The 20,934-nt window shown below is 35.3% G+C and overlaps 1 protein-coding gene across 3 annotated transcripts in view; it reads right to left on the bottom strand.

Annotated features, from left to right (window-relative positions):
* LOC121408449 (inositol polyphosphate-4-phosphatase type I A-like) overlaps positions 1–20,621 on the bottom strand; it is a 52,864-nt gene extending 32,243 nt beyond the window's left edge. For 2 of the 3 annotated variants that reach the window (XM_041599927.1, XM_041599942.1), the window contains exons 1-4: positions 20,580–20,621; positions 7,293–7,362; positions 6,385–6,834; positions 338–490 (exon numbers count right to left, since the gene is read on the bottom strand). In XM_041599927.1, the coding sequence (XP_041455861.1) occupies positions 338–490; positions 6,385–6,574 (343 nt within the window). In that variant the 5' untranslated portion in view covers positions 6,575–6,834; positions 7,293–7,362; positions 20,580–20,621. The remainder of the gene's footprint in view (positions 1–337; positions 491–6,384; positions 6,835–7,292; positions 7,363–20,579) is intronic. The other variant, XM_041599934.1, reaches the window with a different exon arrangement.
* Positions 20,622–20,934: the final 313 nt, after the last annotated feature.

Genomic DNA, 20,934 nt, shown 5'->3' with positions numbered 1-20,934 from the left:
TCCTGCCGGGTACACATTCACCTCACCTGGGTCGAGTGCAGCACATTGTGGATAAATTTCTTGCTGAAGGAAACTATGCCATAACTGGGATTCGAACCCACGACCCTCTGTTTCAAAGTCAGAAGACTTATCCACTGGGCCACAACACTCCACAAGTATTAATCCAATAAAGAGAATGTTACAATAAAGGTACGTGTAACTCTCCATTATTATCTCTCTGTCCCTCAGAATTTAGTTTACAAGATGAATAAATGCTGTGTATATTATTATCATTTAAAGCTGGTATTTAAACAAAATAAATAAATAAAAAAAGAAAAAGGACTGATGATTGACCCACCTAGTGAGAAAGCATGCGGTTTAACCTCTCCATACTCCTCCTTGATAAAACACTGTTCTAGTACAATAACCCCTTGAGGTTCAGGTAGGAGGTTACGATCTTTGAAGAAGAACAGAAGATTACCTCGTAGTCTACACCACCTTTCACTGTAATCTGTATAAAGAATCATATAATCAATGCAAGCATCATTCAAAAAACTCATCTACAGATTTCATCATGAAAGACTCAATGTAAAGTTCTACTGAAAAAAAGAACTTCTCTAGTGTAGTGTACATACATGTATATTTGCAAAATAAGAATTATATTCTCTGACAGTAAAAGCCTATTAATATACTGAGATGCAGTGATGGTAAATCTGCTGACATGAAACTCAATGCCAAATTTCATAAAATTCAAATTGAAATTTACATTAAATTTTGATCATCCCCTTTACTGAAATTCAATTTTAAGGGGTGAATTTAAGTTTAAACTACAGAATTATGAGTTCAATATTAAATGTGATATCAGATTCATATTACACTGTACATGCCCAATTTCATTTTGACTAAAAAAATGATATAAAAGCTCTCCATCCTTGACTCTCTTCAAATCAAAATTACAAACATCTCTTTAGTTCAGAAAATATGCTGTGCAGGCAAAAGTAAAAAGAGCTCTGAACAAGCGCAGCTGAATATATCCATATAAAAGCTGTGCTATACAAACTAATGTTTATTATTATTAAAATATTAAAAAAGTAAATGCAGATGGTACATAGTCAAATGAACACTGACTTTACACTCTTCTTCCTCAAAGCTCACCAACTTTTAACAAATTTTACATTCAACAGGGGTAAATGTAATTTCAAAGGATTTACTATTCTATTACTATGTGTGATACACACCTCTATGTATTAACATGCACAATATATTCTTCCCCATTTCTTATTTTCAAGTTCCTGTATAAAAATGAATTTGAATTTCCTTTAATAAGAGCCTCATGGAAGACAGCCAAGTTCTGAGGCACATGTACTCAAATTATAAAACACACCAGCAAAAGAAACATGTTGTTTAGAGACTAGAATGCCCAGGTATGGAAATCGGTCAAGGTAGCAAATATAATATGCACTTAGTAATCTAAAATTATTTTGTTCAGTGTATTGAAATCATGCATGAAGACTGTACATGTACAACATATGTATACTGCCATTCCATGACTAAAGGTAGCAAATCTGAATTTCCAAAAATTGACCCTTTTTTAATGATTTGCTCGTATGCTCGGCACGACGCTAAAGGAACTAGAGTCGCCTAGCCTCCAATTTATGAAATATCAACATTTTAAAATCAACTATATTTCCATATAAAAAATGACACCTTTTACTCATAAAAGGCTCATTACCAAGAAACTCATTTCACGGAGTTACTTCCTTTTGTCATGGGATTGCAACATAAATGCAGTGTACATTGTATCTTTTATTACATCCTTGGAAATGTTTGAAGAGATAATATTCTTGTTAACGTTTTGTTTGTTTTTTTCTCATGAAATATAGGCCTAGTACTAGTCTACATAAATATACTGGTGTATACATGTATACCAACTTACCAAGTTGTTGTGTATCCGGACGGGTTGTGTGTCCGGACGATCAATTTTAGAATGCCATTTGGAAAAATTTACAAGCGAAGTTTCATCATTTTTTAGTACAAAATGTTAGGAAATATTATGAAGAACAAAATAGAAAATGATTACAAGTAATGAATTCATATTTTTAGTGTAATCCACAGAAAAAAAAGAAGGCTTCAAAAAGATAAAGTGTCCGGACACCCGACCCCCCATCCTACACATGGACAAAATGGATAGAAATATATTCTAAAAGACAAATGATTGCAAGCTAATACATGTAAGTTTTCAATCTGTCACGTTGAATCAATATATTTGTGTCCAGCCACCCTAAATCCACATCAAGTCGCCAAAAATAAATATTGAGATTTTTATTCAGCTCGAAAAAGCACTTCCTAAACTTTAAAATGATAATTATACAACTTGTCAAAATTGATCGACAATTTCTAACTAGTATGTACTTGATTGAATGTACAGGAAATTCAGCGAGTTTCGAAAAATATAAAGAAAAAAAAGTTTAAAGAACGATAAGCCTAAGTTTACATGTCACTAAATCACCCAGTTGTATATAATAGGATATAATGAATATTCTCTTCTCATTCTTTTGATGAATTCAAGCAGTTCATATAAACAAATTTTCTCTCTTAATTCAGACTAAGGACTTTGATATTCACTACAAAAGTGACTTGTATTGAATTATACATGTGTAATATCATCCATGATTATAAGGTCAAGAGATACATGTACATGTAAATCACAATTGCTTATACAGTTCAAAAAGAATACTGAGGTATGTCAGGCGCACATTAGTAATTGGTCAATTACTCCCACAAGCCCTAATAGAAAACTACAGAGTACCTGTATAGATCAGTATGAATATACATGTAGTACCATTAAACAGAAAAATTGTCAGATTTCAGAATCTTATGTAGGTTAGGAAATGAATGCCATGATAAAAATCATAATAAATATTTCCTGTTTCTTAACTTCATTATTGGGTAATAAATCATTTCCAAGAAAGAAAATAAGGGGGGGACTCAAATAATCTAACCATACCAAAAAGAACAAGAAACTAGTAATTGAATTATCTCTGCTATGACAGTTCTCTTCCAGCTTAAATACAAATGTCTTTTTTTTAATGAAAGCTGGTAAATTCAATCCTGGATCTAGTCCTTTCTCACAAAATTCAAAAGATAATGTTGTGATAAATATCTCATCAATTTTGAAAAACCAATAATCAAGATGGAAATGTACTAAAGGATCAATAATGACATTTGATAATAATCACATTCACAAAATGTTTGAGACAAAAAATTAAAAGCCCAAACACAAAGTGAAATGAAGAAAGAAACTTATAACAATTCTAATGATGGACTGTACAGTACATGTAGAATCATTCAACATTTTTGTAATGGCTAATACTGTAAATCAAAAATATCAAGCCATTTTCATCTTTCTTTTTTTTCAAAATAGTACAGGGTTAAACATTCAAGATTGGATAAAATTGTTAAACCTACATAGTCCACATTGATCTTCTTCTCAAGCCTATGGCATTCAAAAGGCTAGCTTGCATTGGACTACATGGCTTGCATATTTCTACTTGACCTAGAATTAAGACCTTTCCTCTAAGCGGATTAATCAATTAGTGAGTGCAGACCAATTCCTCTCTCCTTAGTTAATTCACTCAAGTATAATTAGCAGGCACTTATAACTTGGCACTAGACATTCACAAAGTAAACACGTCAAAATATGCTCCAATCATGTAGTGTACATATAATTTTTTCAAGTACTATGTTTTGAACCTTTATTATAACATATACACAATACACAACTGAATTTACATGTATATCTTATAGCTGAAAGTCTGAAAAAGTGTAAAATACCGTACATATTGTACTTTAGTATATCCATTTTGTAACATACACTAAATAGTCTGAACAAATTCCATACATTAACATGCATTATGAGGATTTAAATTCTGTGGAACTATGGAAGTGTCTTTTAAATGATGTATTGTGTGCACATATTTCTGTTTATCTGTGCTATCCTCACCAATTGACTAGGATTTTGCCAGAGTGAAAGCTTTAAAGAGTTTGAACTAATAAAGCTTATCCAAATGGGTGCAATGATGATGTCCAAACAGTGTATCTATTTTACAAATCATAGTTTAATGTTCTGCTCCCAGTATGAGATCTCTTATAAAAATCATTTGAGTGTGTTTCAATTCACAGATGATGTCTGTAAATAATGTTCATCAATTATTAAAAGTCTGATTTTGTTTGTGGAAAATTAAATGCCTACAAGCCAGATCCCATCTTCTCCACATAAAAAAATGAAGAAATAATGAATAAAGGATACATGTAAGTATAAACTATACTTAAATAGTTCACACCAAAAAAAAAAAATAATGCATTTCCTGTACAACAAGGCAAAAAAATAATTTTAATAAATTAATTTATAAATGTTACACAAGACAAACATTTTCAGGTGCCTGCTTTCCCTTAGTCATGGAATTTTGAAAAAAAAGAACATTCATATCAAAAGAACAGAAAATAAAAGATCATAAGGGGCTACTATTTTGATAAGAAAATTAAAGTGATTCATTCATGGTAATTGCATACTGTGTGTAATCAATGTCTTGATATTACAAAGATTAAGTTGGCAAATTACAAAGGGAAGGATTACTAGAAGACAAGATATAAATCATAAAGGTACTTGTATTTATGATAATGATGTGATTAATCTTCAGAAATGGGTTTTCAATTCATCAGATACACAGCCTCCCTGGTTTGAATAAAGAGTTTTATGATTGCACATGATCAATATATAGAATAGATAATCTTTGAATACTACTGTTGAAGCATCAAATTGCCTTGCATACTCATGAAACTGATATCAATACACTGTTCTACATGTACCTCTGATGATAAAAAGGTATTACAAAAATAATTGAAAAAGAATGAAAATAAAAAAGAATAGTGATTGCATTGATAATGAAATTGAAAACAGTAGTTGAAATGAAGCTACATGCATACACCAGTCAATGCACTTTTCCCCTTTTTTTCTTAAATATGAAGAAAATGTGATGTACATGACAACAGACAGAACATTAACTGCAAAAAAGCAGGAGTTCAAAGAAAATTACAAGAAAAAGCAATTAATCTATAAATATGCACTGTATTCATGACTACACATGTATTATTTAATGCTAAATACTTAATGTAACATGAGATGAAGTGGTGACACTAAAGTGTTTCGCATCAAGTGCAAAATTTCTATAGGTGGTGATATGTGGTCATGCAAGATGATGTGGTCAAAAGTAAAAAAAGATACCAAGCTGGGACAGTGAGAGGGTGTCAAGTTATGGCAGAAACAGCAGGTTAGAAAATTTGAGGTGTACATGCTAACATGAGTCGAAATGCAAGGTACTTTATCTAAAATATAGCATGTTGAAATAAACATGTTAAACCCATGCTGATATTTTTTTCTTGTGGAATTCAATTTACAGGCTTTTGTAAGTACTTTGGACATTTTAAAACTGACATAATTTGGTTTTTTTTAATACTTTTGCTTGGGGATATACAAATTTATACATTATGATTTTTTTTTATGTTTGGATAGTTGCCAATGACGCGATTCATGTCCAAACACTTGCATAATATGTATTTGGTTGTCAAATCAAACATGAGGTTAATAAGCAAATAACTATAGATATTCACTAGTTTACATGATCCCTGAAAAACAAACTCATGTCAATTCGCTTCGCCACATGTGGGATATCTTAGGGGCTCTCCCAATTGAACTCCCTATGTTTTGTCTGGATGATACACGAATTGGAGCATTTGATTAGAAATAAGAAGATAATAAACAGGATTCCAGCTAAAAGCTGTGACTTGCGCTAAGATAGCTTTATGACTCTGGCAAAGTGATGAAGCATATATCATGCATGACTTGCTATGTACACACCCTACCCAAAGACACATTTTGGACAGCATCTGATCAGAGAAGCGAGAGGGATGTGATATCATGCACTACTATACCAATGATCAGAGTAGTTGGACAAGTTCATAGACAGACAAATGGACTGTTTCATGGAAGTTATCAATCATCAATAGTTCCAGGGATTGCTTCTCAGCCAATCACAATCATAGATTTTGATTAAAATGTCAGAGTATTTACAATTTAACTGTCAGTGCTGACAATTCAACAGAAGTGCCCACTTCAATCAAAAGGCACTCACTAGGCTAGAAGATACTGTAATGGTGTGTGTGTGTGTGGGGGGTGTAGTTGATTTGAATGAATAGTAGGATGTATAATGGTTGCCAATGTGTCAGAGAAATAATAAACTACAGAACAAACCTCTACTCCCAAGAGACAGGTGGACTACTAAAAGGTGATCCTCTACAACCCAAAGTGCATGAATGCAGGCCGCAACGACCAAATGAAATAATTACCCAAACCTTTCTTGCGCCAACCACCAGCTGTGACTTTCATGTAGAGAGGTCCCTCCTTGGTGAAATACTTGGAGGACTCCATGCCCACGGCCGCTAGCTCCTTCTGATTGAATCGCATCTTGGGAGATAGATGGATCCCGCTTAGTCTCCAGTAACTCCAGGTGGATCCCCTGTCTTCGGTATTCAACATTCGTGATCAAGGACCGACCCACAGACTAGTCAGTTGCTGGGTCTCCTCTCTCTTTCTTTGGATTACATCCTCATGACCAACAATATCAAGTTACTCTTGAGATATCTGCTTTTTATGTTCCTCTTTTGGCTGTTGGATAAATTGATTGCAACAAAGATATTCTCTTTCAACCTCAGAGTAATTATTGAATCAGCATCCTTCCATCTGGTATTGTAGTATAATCAAAGCTTTTCCTTTAAGATCCTCGGCTGTTGATCATACTAGGGAAGAAAGAGAACACATGAAATGAGATTAATATACATTCCTAATATACTCATTGGCACTGAAACTTTTTTTTCTCTTCACTTAATATCATGTGATATAAAAACAAGAAATTTTAATTTGCATTTGTACAATGAAGCAATAAAACATTTGAAATGAATAAATAAGGCTGTGGGCTAACATGTAGATTTTTATTTTAGTAATTCATCTTCACTCCCACCCCTGCCCCACAAACACATGGACACTCACATAGAACATGAGAAATAAAATACTGTACACCTAAGGGAAAGAAATGAACAAATGAATAAAAAAAGATTTCTAAACTTAAACATTTATTCACAAAATGATAGAGATCTTCAATGAGTTACACCAAAGGCGTTCAACAAAAAATATCTGAAAGTATTTCTAAGAAATACAAAGTAGAAGGAAAACCACAATTTATGATTTATCTTACTACCTTGTGTTGCTAGTTGAGTGTCAATGAATATCACAGCAGGAATGTTACATCTTTTAATACACACATGTACCTGCAAATATAATAAAAAAGATTTATAATGAAACAGAAGGTTAGCACAACTACAAACACAATACATGTCAAGGACCGTATTTAATTTTTGCCACATCCAATTTTATACATTTTTCTTTTTATGTTTCTGCCAGTCAAGGTTTTTTTTTTAGAAAGCGTAGTTTCTTTAATACCACCAGATCTATGTTTACATGTAATAGTTAATACACAATTCCCTTTTTATTTATATTCCTGAACTATGAATAATATGGGGTTTTTCTGATATGAAAAAATAATACATAGAATAAAGTTGGAAAATGAATACATACATAAAAAAGTGAATTCTTCTGAATTCTGTCCCCAGAATTCAAACCACAATAACAATGCAAGAATTGTACTTGTCAGTATATAAATTTAAATAAAAATCTTGAAATTGGCACTCACTCACAAAAAATACATCAATGAAACGAACAACAAACTTCATGGCAGGCATTGAAAGGATTAAAAACAAGCAATTCATGGAAATTCATACTCCATGTCACTTTTCTATTGGATCACATCCCAAGCTATTTCACAAGATCCTGAATAAACGCTATCTGAAATCAGCGTAGATATCCCTTTCCAGTCTCCTAGCTTAACACACAGATCCTGAGTGAGATAAACCATGTATCCTTAACATATCAAACTAAATTAATGACATCCCTCAGACTAAATCAGATATTACTAGCAATACTAGCAATCAAATATGTCCAGCAAGACGTTATACAAGTATGTAGCAATGTGATATATCATCAGACAATCTTTACAACTAGTGTATGCAGGAACATGTATTTTCCTGTTCTTTAGTAGGAAATTAAAACCAGGCAACAGGAATACTGTACAGCATAATACAAATTACATCAGGGAATAATCTTTTTAATAGTGATTGAATAATTTTTCTTGTTAATGTTATTCTACAAACACACAATACATCATTTCCATTTCCTTCATGGTCATGGTGTATTACGTGGAGCGTTGTGGCCCAGTGGATTAGTCTTCAGACTTCCTTCAGCAAGAAACTGATCCACAATGTGTTGCACTCAACCCAGGTGAGGTAAATGGGTACCGGTAGGAAGTAATTCCTTAAGAAGCTGTGTAAGCTATGAACGCCTAGCTTAGCCGGGTAATATACAGTAGGAGCGCCTTGAGCACCTAACAAGGTGGATATGTGCGCAATATAAATATCCTATATTATTATTATTATTATTACACTTACCCCCTAATAAAACCAAGTTTTGTCATTATTAGTGTAGAATGTCTTTTTTCCTCTTCATGTTCTATTAAACAAATATATGTTCTTCCTTTACAAGAGAAACCATGCAGTGCAACAAATAATTTAGTCTGGTGTTTTGTTGAATGGACCATAACAACTCATGGGGCTCTAAATATACACATGTAAGCCTTGATCTTAAAACTTTGATGAAAAAGTAAATAAAAAATGTTGGTTCAAGAAACCACTTTATCATTAAAACAGTTACACATTTCAAAGTCATAATATCTGTATTGTACTGTGGAAACAAGGTATTGTATTTTATAAGTGACTGTGCCTACATGTATTTTTTTAAAACAAAGACTGCTGTAATGAGCAAAAAAATATTTTGTGACATTGTAATATAATATTCACATAATAAATTGTTTATATGTACGCTTCCTTGTAAGTATTATAAACATTTTCTTTCTTAAACATGAAAATCTTGAAAGCACAAGTCATGATTTCAATGCTTTTTATTAACTTAGTACATTAAAATAATCTTACTTTTTTCCAGTCAAGATATTTTTTAAGAATATAACTATGGAGAAACCAAGCGTTTTCTTCTCTAAAAATGTATATACTTTAAAGTAGTCAGGTAGGTCTACTAAATTTCAGTAAACATTTGAGAGTAAAAATATGCAGCAATAACAAGAGAAGAAGAATGAAAACTCAAGTCACCACAAAAATAATCAATCCATCCAACTGGGATCCAGGTCAGCTTTAAATAAACATTCCTGATAAGGCTCATCATGATTACTTCTTAAATTCCAGGGCAGCACTAAAACATAACCTGTACATGTATATAGGCCTACATGCAGGTAGAGAGAAGATGAGGGGTACCATATAACATGCAATATCACAATTATTCCCTACAGGCTACATGTGCATCAAAACCATAATTAATATCAACCTCCCCTCCTTCCAGTCTCGCTTCTAAAACCTATGAATTCAAGCCAATGTCTTGTATCTACCTTGAAAGCGGCCCACAGGGGAGTGCAAGCGAGAGCAGAGTATCATGCGAGACATCTCAACTTGAACATCCTGAGGTGCAGGCTGTTCTGAACTCCAGGGGAATAGTTAAAGAAAAGAGGAAAACCACAGGCCTCCTCAGAGACCATAAGATCGGATGCAATGTACATGGTATGGTATGGGAGTACTATACACCTGCTGTGTAAGCTCCATGCCAAGAATGAGAGTATCATTATTAGGGGTACTCGCAGTTATACTCTATATTAGTTACAAGAAGCAATCTAATGATAACTATTACCCTATTTACACAGGATTTTCTTAGCCCCGGACTATCGCTAACCCCGTAATATCCTTAACCCCGTACTATATTTTTTCCTTTTCACACAGTATGCCAAATTGTTATTGCTAACCCTAGATAAGGAATGCTTGCTTTTCACACACGAAACTCGCTAACCCCGGACTAGTGGTAGCTCATGAATATTCACGAGCGCACTGAGGGGTCATTCGAGTCATATCCAAAATGTTGATGAGGAACGTATTAAAACACAAATTCCAACACACTGACATATGGCGCGCATGTTCGCTGTTAATGAATATTCATTATGCTGTAATACATGTACCTCTGATTGGACAACACGGCCGGCTCTGTTGCGGGGCATGATTGGGAGCGCTTAGCCCACTTTCGTTTCACACTAGCGATCTTAACCCCATACTATCGCTCTTAGCACTGCAATTGCTGGGATAACCCTGCTTTTTTGCAAGGCCAAATAATCCCGTACTAAAGGTGAACTTACATGTAGCCCACTTTGCAAAAATGCTGTGTAAAAAGAAAGTGGGCTAAGCTTAACCCCGTACTATAGGTGGGGCTAAATGTCAATTTAGCCCCACCTATACATGTAGTACGGGGTTAAGGAAATTTTAGCATGTGTAAAAAGGGTATATCTGACATGTGCGAGGGGATAGTGCAAACAAATCGAGCTTAAAATGATTTATTGCTTGAAACTAATGTTGTATATAATATACATGTAGATCATGACATCAGTGTATTGGCAATATTTTATATGCTCCCCTCTGAATTGTAAAAAACAAAAATCAGTTACCCATGTACATGTACCTGTAGGCCAACATGACACATAATACTAATAGATCCCGGGGGGGGGGGGGCCACTTCCATTTACGAGTGGATACCATGCGCGACCACGGGGTCTCGAAAAGCACCCTAAACACGCATTTTCCATATTCTGAAAATGCACCCCTTAACAAGTATTGACGTGTGAAACCCTACCTTTAACAAGTATTGAAAACAAATACTATAGGCAAGTATTCCCAGATTTGAGCCCCTGAACAAGTACAGAGATATTTTATTGTTATATCAGTCCGTCGGTCATCGGTATTACCTTTACAAACCATTATTTTAGTTTATACGTACATGTACGGCCCAACCTTCCACACCTCCCACAAATCGGACTCTTAACATGTGGTGTTGGGGCAAAAATGACATCCTTTATAAAACATTTTGATTTTGTTTTATTATCCCCGCATATTTGACCCTAAACACGTATATTTTTCCGAGCGAAATAGATACCCTTTTTCAATATTTTTGTGTTTTTGACACCCTTATCATATCACCTACGTAACGTGCCCTATCTTGAAAAAGACATCCTTTTTACGTGTTTTTTTGGTCGCGCATGGTATACACTCGTCACTGTAAGTGCCCCCCCCCCCGCGGGTAATAGATTGATTATCTACTTTTAATTCATATAAAGATCTACATCTACATATTCACACATCTCCTCTGTATACACAAAGGAAGCCAAGAGTAAATTCTCTACAACTGTATACAGTACATGTAAATTAATCAGGACTTCACAAGTTATGTTTGATCTCAATGAACTGAATATTCAAGTGAACTTTAAAGACTTCTTCCCTCCTGTTTCTCAGATAATGTACATGTAGGAGGGTGAGGTCAGGAGTGCCATACATGTATGTCTACATGTAGATAAAAAAATCCATGAACACGTACTTACAATGTACTTTTACAAATACTATCAAGATGCTGCTTTATACATGTATGTATTTCAGAGCCCACAGTCACATGTTGCTGAATTTTGGCATAAAAGTTCATGATACATGTATTTACTAATGAGCATACATTAAGAAATACTCTTACCATCCCTGTACGGATGATTTTTATACATTTATAGCAATAGTACAGTGTTTGTAAAGGTAATTGCATGTGTGACCAACTGACCAAGAATTAAGCATTTCTGCTTAAATTTATGTATTGATGTCTAGGCTTATTTATTCATCGAAATCAGAATGAAGCAGTAACAAAGATAAAGACAAAAATTAAATGATGGAAAGGAGAGACAGAGAGAGAGATAGAGTCAGAGGATAAGGGAGGGAGTGGGGGATAAAGAGAAATGAGTGTAGAGATACATGTAGGCAGAGCAAAATAACAGGAGAGGTAAGGACACAAATGCGGGTCTAACTGGTAAAACTACATGTATACAGTACATACATGTAATTACACTTTATGCGATATATACTTTTATTGAGCATTACATGTATATTATGACCCTTGCTGTACAAACAAGAAAGTATAAACATGGTATGGGGCTTAAATGAATTCTCAATAGTCTCTCAATACAGCATTTAATTCATGTCTTGCCACTTTCCCCACAAAACATGTACCAAGTGCATAGAAATGTGCCACAATGTAAACATATTGTACGTTCAAATTTTCTGAACAATACACTGCTTTGTATGATAACACAAACATATGCCTTGTACATGGACATGAATTTTATGGAGTTATACCTGTGATAGTGAAGAGTTGTTGTTACAATCAAATTCATTGACGGGATAAGGAAGGAAGTGGTACGTACAAATATAGCATGCAATGTACGCAGAGTGTGTCTCCTGTATACATTGAATATGAAAGTATGATTGGAGCGTTTCACTCTCAGGCTCTTTACACACCACACTTATAAGACAAAGAATAAAGGAAAATTAACAGCAGTTATTATCACCTTACTCTTTCATCAAGCTGAGTACCGATTACTCAGGTGAGAAGCCTAGCCACCCCCCCCCCCCCCGGGAACATTTGTAGCCAGTTTGAAAACCTATGCTAAAGTTCAGGACTTTTTTCAAAGTCAATCATTGGGAGTGTCAATTTTAAAGTGAAAAAAAAATCTTTTTATTTAAAATCTTCTATAAAAGCAAACTTTATCAATTGCACTCTCATTAGATTACATGTAGGTCAAATGTTTGTCTTACAAAACTCTTTTCCCAGAACCAATATGAAAAAGAATATAATGACAATTTATATCATTATATTCGAGACTGAGATTTGAGGAGTAATCAAGGTTGGTAGAACAAAATAAAGCAAGCAAAACTAAAAAATCAAAAAATCAGAATAAAAAACTAGAATTTTAATTCGTCATGAGGACGAATTAGGTGATCTGTCTGATTTTATGAACACGAAGACAATCAGCATGTTTATTGAGATAAATATGATCATCATGATGAAAACTGAACTTTTCTTACGAAAAGAATATGTTGAATACTCTTGAAAAAGAGGGAAATGAGAATATGTGAAATACATGTAGGTGTAGGCGATACACATTGTACATGTTATAGGCTTATTAAAAACGATTTTAATCTACTTAATTGTGCGATATTTGAACTTATATACCTTGTAATGGAACATTAAGGAACATTTGCGAAATGTTGAAAAGAAAAAAAAAAATTTATTTCCACTTTTGGGTTCGAACCGGGGACCCTAAGGACGCAAGTCTGATGCCTTACCCATTGAGCTACACACTTCCCATAGACTTTACACATAAGCAAAACAAGAGGATCTGAAATCCAACTTTGCAAGTGAAATACGGGCATGATCCCGGCATCTGATTGGAAAACGAAGACCACACTATGGTTAGCTTACAATCTCAGCTACAACATACTTCAAGCTCAGAGAAAACCAATTAATAGAAATGGAGATATGGCTCGCGAAATAGAGGAATGTAAAATCCAGTTTTGAGAAAAAGTCATTTCCCATAGACATTGCACACAAAATGAGCGAAAATGACATGCCTCTATAACTTGACATTTTTCAGGATGATCCATTCCTTTAAAAGTAAATAAAGCCATCAAATTAGAAAGAATATGTCCTCAGCTACGACATATTGAAAACTGAGCGAAAATTGACCAATATTAACAGAGTTAGAGTCAAATTTGCATAATTATAATGACGTCATAAGTAGCAAAATGGGAATTTTGAGTTTCGAGGCCATTTTGATGACGTCATGATAAAATTTCGGGTCAAATGTGACATGAAATCACATCTCCCATCCATACTCTATTCGAATATGAAAAAAAAATGGGGGTCAACGGACTACTTTAAAAGCTATAATGAATTTTGTATAGGCATGTTTTTGCACATATATTGTCTATGGTTAGTGCGCGCGCGCGCGCGTGCTGTAAACTTTGATGGAGGCTAATTCCTTTATTACTTGTCGTAGAAGGTTGATCAAGGTATCAAATTGTTCAGAATTATATTATCGGTGCATTGATATAAAAAAAAATGGCGATCCTATGTTTTATAGTGCCGTTACGCGCGAGAACGCGCGCAAATTTTTGAAATGCTTAAAATGACCTGATTCGTACTCTGTTTTGGTCAAAAAGTGATTTTGAGCATTTTAAAATTTTGGCGCGCGCGTACGCGCACGTCGTGACCTTTACATGACCTTTGATGACATGGACAGTTGACCCTTGACCTGAAGTTAATGTGATGTAAATATGGTTAATTTTTGATAATTGATAATGAAGATATGATTGATAATGTGATTTTACAAAATGGCGTCTAGATGACGTCATGATGACCTTTTGACCTTGAACTTGCTTTATACACATCACATGATAAGTCCCCATATCTGATGATATTTTGAAGATAATTGATGATGTAGATTTGGAGATTTTGTGCTAACAAGAAAAGGGCGGAAAAATAAAAATAAATAAAGAAAAAAGAAAATTCGTACGAAATTAATAGTTGATCTGTTGATTGACAGATCACCTAATAAGTACCCCCACTAAAATTGAAAATAAAAATATGGAGAAGGTTCAAAATAATATATCTAGCCCTAAGATAGAACATACTGAATATGATGGGAGAGAGGAAATACTATATACCAAAATATGGCTTTATTCCATCAAATTTTCAGTGCATGTAATTGTCCATTTACATCGGTTTATTCAGTCAGTTAAAAGGGTCTGTAAGTCTAGACTAATCAAGATATCAGCACATAATCGCTAAAATACCCCTTCTGGTATCAGCGCTTCTCGCTAGCACAGCGGGAAGAGGTCTTGACTGCAGTAACAATGAGGTGAGTTTGAGTCTCAAGCAAGGTAAGCAACACCAAAAAATTCATAGAGAAATCTAAAGTGAAGGAACCTGAAGTCTCGACAATCATTTGTTATTTTAGATGGGGGGGGGGGGTCGGGGGATATGGAATACCACTTTTACCCCAAACAAATATAACAGAATAAAGGCATACTTTTTAAATGCTTTGGTATTTTGTATGAACACTCAGCAAAGCATCAAATTAGAAAACGGAATTTAATATTCTGCAATCCACGTGTGAGTTCTTATCACTAGGTTTTGAAGTGTTTTGAAAATGAAATATTAAAATATGACACTTTATTTTTTGATGTGTACAGAAAAAAGGAAATAAAGTGGGATGAAATGTCAACCAGGTTCCCACCAGAAACCTAGAAACTGTGGGAAACGAGTGAGAGCGCGGGAGCCTTTCACTTACCTCTCATCTTTATCATTCATACATCAGTTTAACAAGTGGAGCGCCTCTGGCAGTCTCACCTGCATCACGCGATTTAATATAGCAGCAGTATAATGGTACAATACTACGTTCACTGATAATAAATGACATTTGACCTTGATCATGCAACCTAAGACTTGTCAGTGATACCTGATTACTCCTATATCCACATTTTATAAACTAAATCTGTAATCTCTGGAAGTTATGACAGCAATCTAATAATTACCTCCAAAATGGCCAAAGTTCAATGACCTTAAATGACCTTTGACTTTGGTCATGTGACCTGAAACTCACATGAGATGTTCAATGGTACTTGATTACTCTTATGTCCAAGTTTTGTGAGCTTCATGTAGACCAATTATACACCAGGGCTCGACACTAGCGGCGGTCCGACGGTCCCGGACCGGTAAAAATCGCTGTCGGGCCGGTAGATTTTCAGAAATAGGAAGATTTACTGGTCCGACATGACCAGTAAAAAATATCATTGTCGGGCCAGTACTTTTTCCAAAAATAGCAAGATTTTATGGGTCCGACATGACCAGTAATAGAAACCATTGTTGGGCCAATAACTTTTCCAGAAATGGTCAAATTCACTGCAAACCATTCCCCCCCCCCCCCCCCCCGATAAATTCTGTCATTCACACACAGAATGAATCGCACGTAATTGCTACTAGAGCAGATACAGTAAAGTGTACATATGTAGCTAGCCAGCCACACAACTCACATGGTAAATTCTTTACTGGCTGCGCGAACGAAGCTTGGCTAAACTCTGGCAGAAATCTCTCACAGAACTGTCCAAATTCGCGGTTCATACACATGAAAGGCTCTTATAATGTCCATATTTCCTAAAAATTGGAGTAACTCTGTCATTTGTAATCAGTAAAAGGATAAATTTTCACTTCTGTTTGGTTCAAACAGATCGGGTTTTGGGTGATATCGTCTGAATACAAGTTAGCCCCACATATGCATTTATGTGTGTGTTGATACACTTGATTTCTGTCTTTCTTTCGTAGCTATTTTAACTGAGCCAAAAAGAAATTGATAAATTATTTATGACGATAGTTTTAGCTTTCTTCCTCTGTTTTCTTCCTATCTTTCTTTCCTTCTTTCTTTTCAATCTTTCTTTGTTTCTTCCCTAATTTTTTTGTTACTGTCTTTTTTATTTTCCCTTTTTTTTCTAATTCGTTCTTTCATTCTTTCTATCCTTTTAAAAAATATTTTTCTCTATTTCTTTTTTTTCTCTTTCTTTCTTTCTTTCTTTCTTCCTTCCTTCCTTCCTTTCTTTCTTATTTTTGTTCCTTCTTATTCCTTCCTTCATTTCCTTCTTTAGTTCTTTCTTTTTTCCTTTCCTCCACATCTATCCTTTCTTTACCTTTTCTTTTTTACTTCCTTCCTTTTTTACTCTTTCTTTCTTTCTTTCTTTCTTTCTTTTCACTCCCTTTCCTTCCTTCATTCCTTTCTCTTATTCTTTCTTTCTTTTCCTTTCTTTCTTTCTTTCCTTCTTTATTACTGTCTTGCTTTCTTTTTGTCTTTCATTCCTTCATTTCATGGGGGGGGGGGGGGTAACGAAAGGCTAGACAAATAAACTTGCGCCTTTTTTAATGTTTTCTTTATTTTGGGGGACCAGTAGATTTTAGGTTCGGGCCAGTAAAAATTTGAAAAACTGGGTATCTACTGGTCCGACATGAATAGGTTGGACCAGTAGAAAAAATGGGTTAGTGTGGAGCCCTGTATACACTTAGAGAGTTATGATGGTAATTCAACAAATACCCCCAACTTGGCCAAAGTTCATTGACCTTAAATGACCTTTGACCTTGATCAAGTGACATGCAACTCGCACAGGATGTGAAGTGATACTTAATTACTCTAATATCCAAGTTTCATGAATCAGATCCATAAACATTTAAAGTTATGATGGTAATTCAACAAATATCCCAAATTTGGCCAAAGTTCATTGACCCTAAATGACCTTTGACCTTGGTCATGTGACTCAAAACTCAAGCAGGATGTTCAGTGCTACTTTATCATTCTTATGTCAAAGTTTCATGAACTAGGTCCATATATTATCTTTAAGGTAAAATGACATTTCAAAAACTTAACCTTAGGTTAAGATTTTGATGTCGACTCCCCCAACATCGTCTAAGTTCTTTGACCCTAAATGACCTCTGACCTTGGTCATGTGACTCAAAACTCAGGTAGAATGTTCAGTAATACTTTATTAACCTTATGGCCAAGGTTCATGAACTAGGTCCATATACTTTCTAAGTTATGCTGTCATTTCAAAATCTTAACCTTCGTTTAAGATTTGGTGTTGACGCCGCCGCCACCGCCGGAAAAGCAGCGCCTATAGTCTCACTGCTTCGCAGGTGATACAAAAACTATAGGCCTAAATACAAATAGAACAAATTAATTACTCAATAAATTAAACAAATCGCAATAATTAATCATAATAGTCATACAATTTCCTGAATACATGTAACTGATTTCTTTTATTACATATATCAATTAAAACAAAGAGTTTAAAATTTACTAATTACGATCGAGCCACGATATTTACATTTTTCGTATCCATACCTAGTGTAATGCGTACAATCACAAGATATTGAAGACAAGATAGCAAAATGCATGGTGGGTCATGATGTATTTCCGCACACTGTAATATCACGCTTTCACTCAAAACGGACTTCATCGGTTCAGTATAAATAGAACCAGAAGAGTTTTGAAAGTGAAGCGCCACTAGTCTTGTTTCAGTCATTACTTGACGAAGAATACAGCAAAGGCCTGTCAAAGGTTTACTTTATTGTATACACATATTTTATGCATTCATCAAAATATTGATCTGCATTTTAATGTAGGCCTAGTGGCCTACATGTAATTGCAATTTAGACACACTCACACAGACACACAAAGTATTACTGTTTGTTCTGATTTTCTGAAGCATTCTTCTTCTTTTTTCCCTGATAACCATGAATACATTTTATTTTAAAGTATTTAAATACTCCAGCTTTATCCTGTGGACTTTGGGGGGGGGGAGGACTATATACAACAGATTTATAGGCAATGTCATGGGGGGGAATGTGTATGGTTGGAACTACCCCTTATCGACCACCTAATCTTCTAAGCATCGTATCTGCGAAAATATTCATCAATTTTACCCAGTTTTCGTCTCATTTGTGCAGAAAATTAAGCAGATCAGATTCCCATGTTTCGCACGGCGACTCCGATTCAATCTGTTCAATCAATTCAATATATCGACGAACAACGAATACGACAATTTTACATTTGCTCATTTGCACCCATCTTTTGAAACCGACCACCCGCGATTCACTAAGTTTATGGCCGATTCTTGTCGCGGTGGCGAAGTATTTTGACTCTTCCAAATCAGTTTTATGATGTCAACATGCTAAATGATCGTCTCACTACTTCCATTGCGAGCTCCGGCACATGATTCGACGATTGACGACGGATATTTGTTCTAAAGCCGTTTCCTATCGGATTTCTTGGTTTTACAGCGGGGTTTGGGTCTGGTCAATACAATTTGATTAATTCTACTAAATTTTTACTTTTTGTTGCTTCTTTTTTTCTCGTAAAATTGATTCTTACCGTTTCTATGGACACTGCGCCTACTCTCCCGCGCGTATCGTTTGTAATACGCAATAATTTTAACGCGCGCAAGGTGGTCGGTTTCAAAAGAGGTGGTCGATACCTGGTAGTCTCACCATACCATAGTTGCAATTGGATTCTAAACTCTACATGACCTAAATGTCAGAATTGAAAGGAGGAAAAATACATGGACAAGGATGGGTAGGATAGCAGAGAAAGCAGAGATAGTGGAGGGGGGTGATGAAGAATGGGAGGAAGGGAGTGGGGTTGGGAGGAGACGGGAAAGGTGATCACGTAGGGGGTTGAGGAGGATTGGAGGAGGATGGGAAGAGGAAAAGGGAAGGAGGAAGGGAAGAGAGAAGGAATGGAGGGGGAGGAGGAGGGATAGAGAAATAGGAATGAGGAATTTGATGAAGGGATGAGAGAAGAGGAGGGAGGGGAGGAGGGGAAGTGGAATGGCAGAGGGGGAGGAGATGAGGAGATGGGAGGGAATAGAGGAATAGAAAACAGTAGGGCAAGGAAGGGTAGGGAGGAAGATGAAAGGCAAGAATGATGAGAAGGGAGGATGAAGAAGACAGGATGTGCATCCGGACGATCAATTTAGAAAGTCATTTGGAAAAATTTACAAGAAAAACTTCATCAATTTTTAGTATACCCAGTTGTTGTGTATCCGGACGGGTTGTGTGTCCGGACGATCAATTTTAGAATGTCATTTGGAAAAATTTGCAAGCGAAGTTTTATCAATTATTAGTACAAAATGTTAGGAAATATTATAAAGAACAAAATAGAAAATGATTACAAGTAATGAATTCATATTTTTAGTGTAATCCACAGACAAAAAAGAAGGCTACAAAAAGATAAAGTGTCCGGACACCCGACCCCCCATCCTACAAAATGTTAGGAAATATTATAGAGAACAAAATAGAAGATTATTACAACTATTGAATTCATATTTTTAGGGTAATCCAAAGACAAAAAAGAAGGCTTTAAAAATATAAGGTGTCAGGACACCCGACCCCCCATCCTATTCTAATCCTATTCTAGATCTATCATGATCTAGGCCTAGTATTTTTTAGGCCTAGTTAACAAGTTAGAGAACTGAAAATAAGATCTGTTATGTCTGAAAAAGGGGGTCATTAAAGCGGCATGTCCCCATACCACCAATATATGTGAGTGCCCCCGGGGTTTAACGTCAGTGTTTGTATTTGCTAAGTTTCCGGACCTCGGACTTCTTAAAAACAGCAGATATCACGTCGCGTATTTTCACGGCTCGAGTCTCATCTACCTAACTCTTCCAGAAATTATGCCGGGCCCAGCCCGATAGCAGATTGGGAGCACCGCGAACAACACACGGACTTATTCTAGGAATCGAAGGAGAACAGTTTCCCCTTTACAAAATTGATTAAAATTGCATGGCAGTCATCAAAAATCCTATTCAAACACATTCCTACCATGTGTTAATTACTTATTTTACAGCAAATATATCAGTTGCACTTTGTAAGGTCAATTTAGAATTGTAAATAAAGGTAATCACAGACTTACCAAAACCCATTTGTCGTCTGTGTTCGGTACATATACTGGGACCAAAGACCTTATAATATATTACTAGACCGAAAGCTGCGCGCGCGTTCAGCACAAAACAAATGAGATTAGGCTCCGCCTACCGCGATCATTTGAAGACAAAAATAAGCCCCCATTGACATTCATGAGCGTAAATATATTCATATTCCGCCCTTTTCATTGGCTAAGAGCGTCATTAATACGCGATTTCCCCGATTCTTTGTCATCGATACTAGTGGTATCGTGTTACAGAAGTAATTATTCATTTGACCTCATTACGTCATCTAATTTATTCATTCTGAACCCGAATCTGAAACTTTTCTTTCCACACAAAAAT

Source organism: Lytechinus variegatus, chromosome 1 (genome assembly GCF_018143015.1).
Source record: "Lytechinus variegatus isolate NC3 chromosome 1, Lvar_3.0, whole genome shotgun sequence".
In the NCBI taxonomy this organism is placed as follows: Eukaryota; Metazoa; Echinodermata; class Echinoidea; order Temnopleuroida; family Toxopneustidae; genus Lytechinus; species Lytechinus variegatus.
Note: the sequence above shows the minus strand (reverse complement) of the source record. Positions and strands in the feature narration are given on the sequence as shown.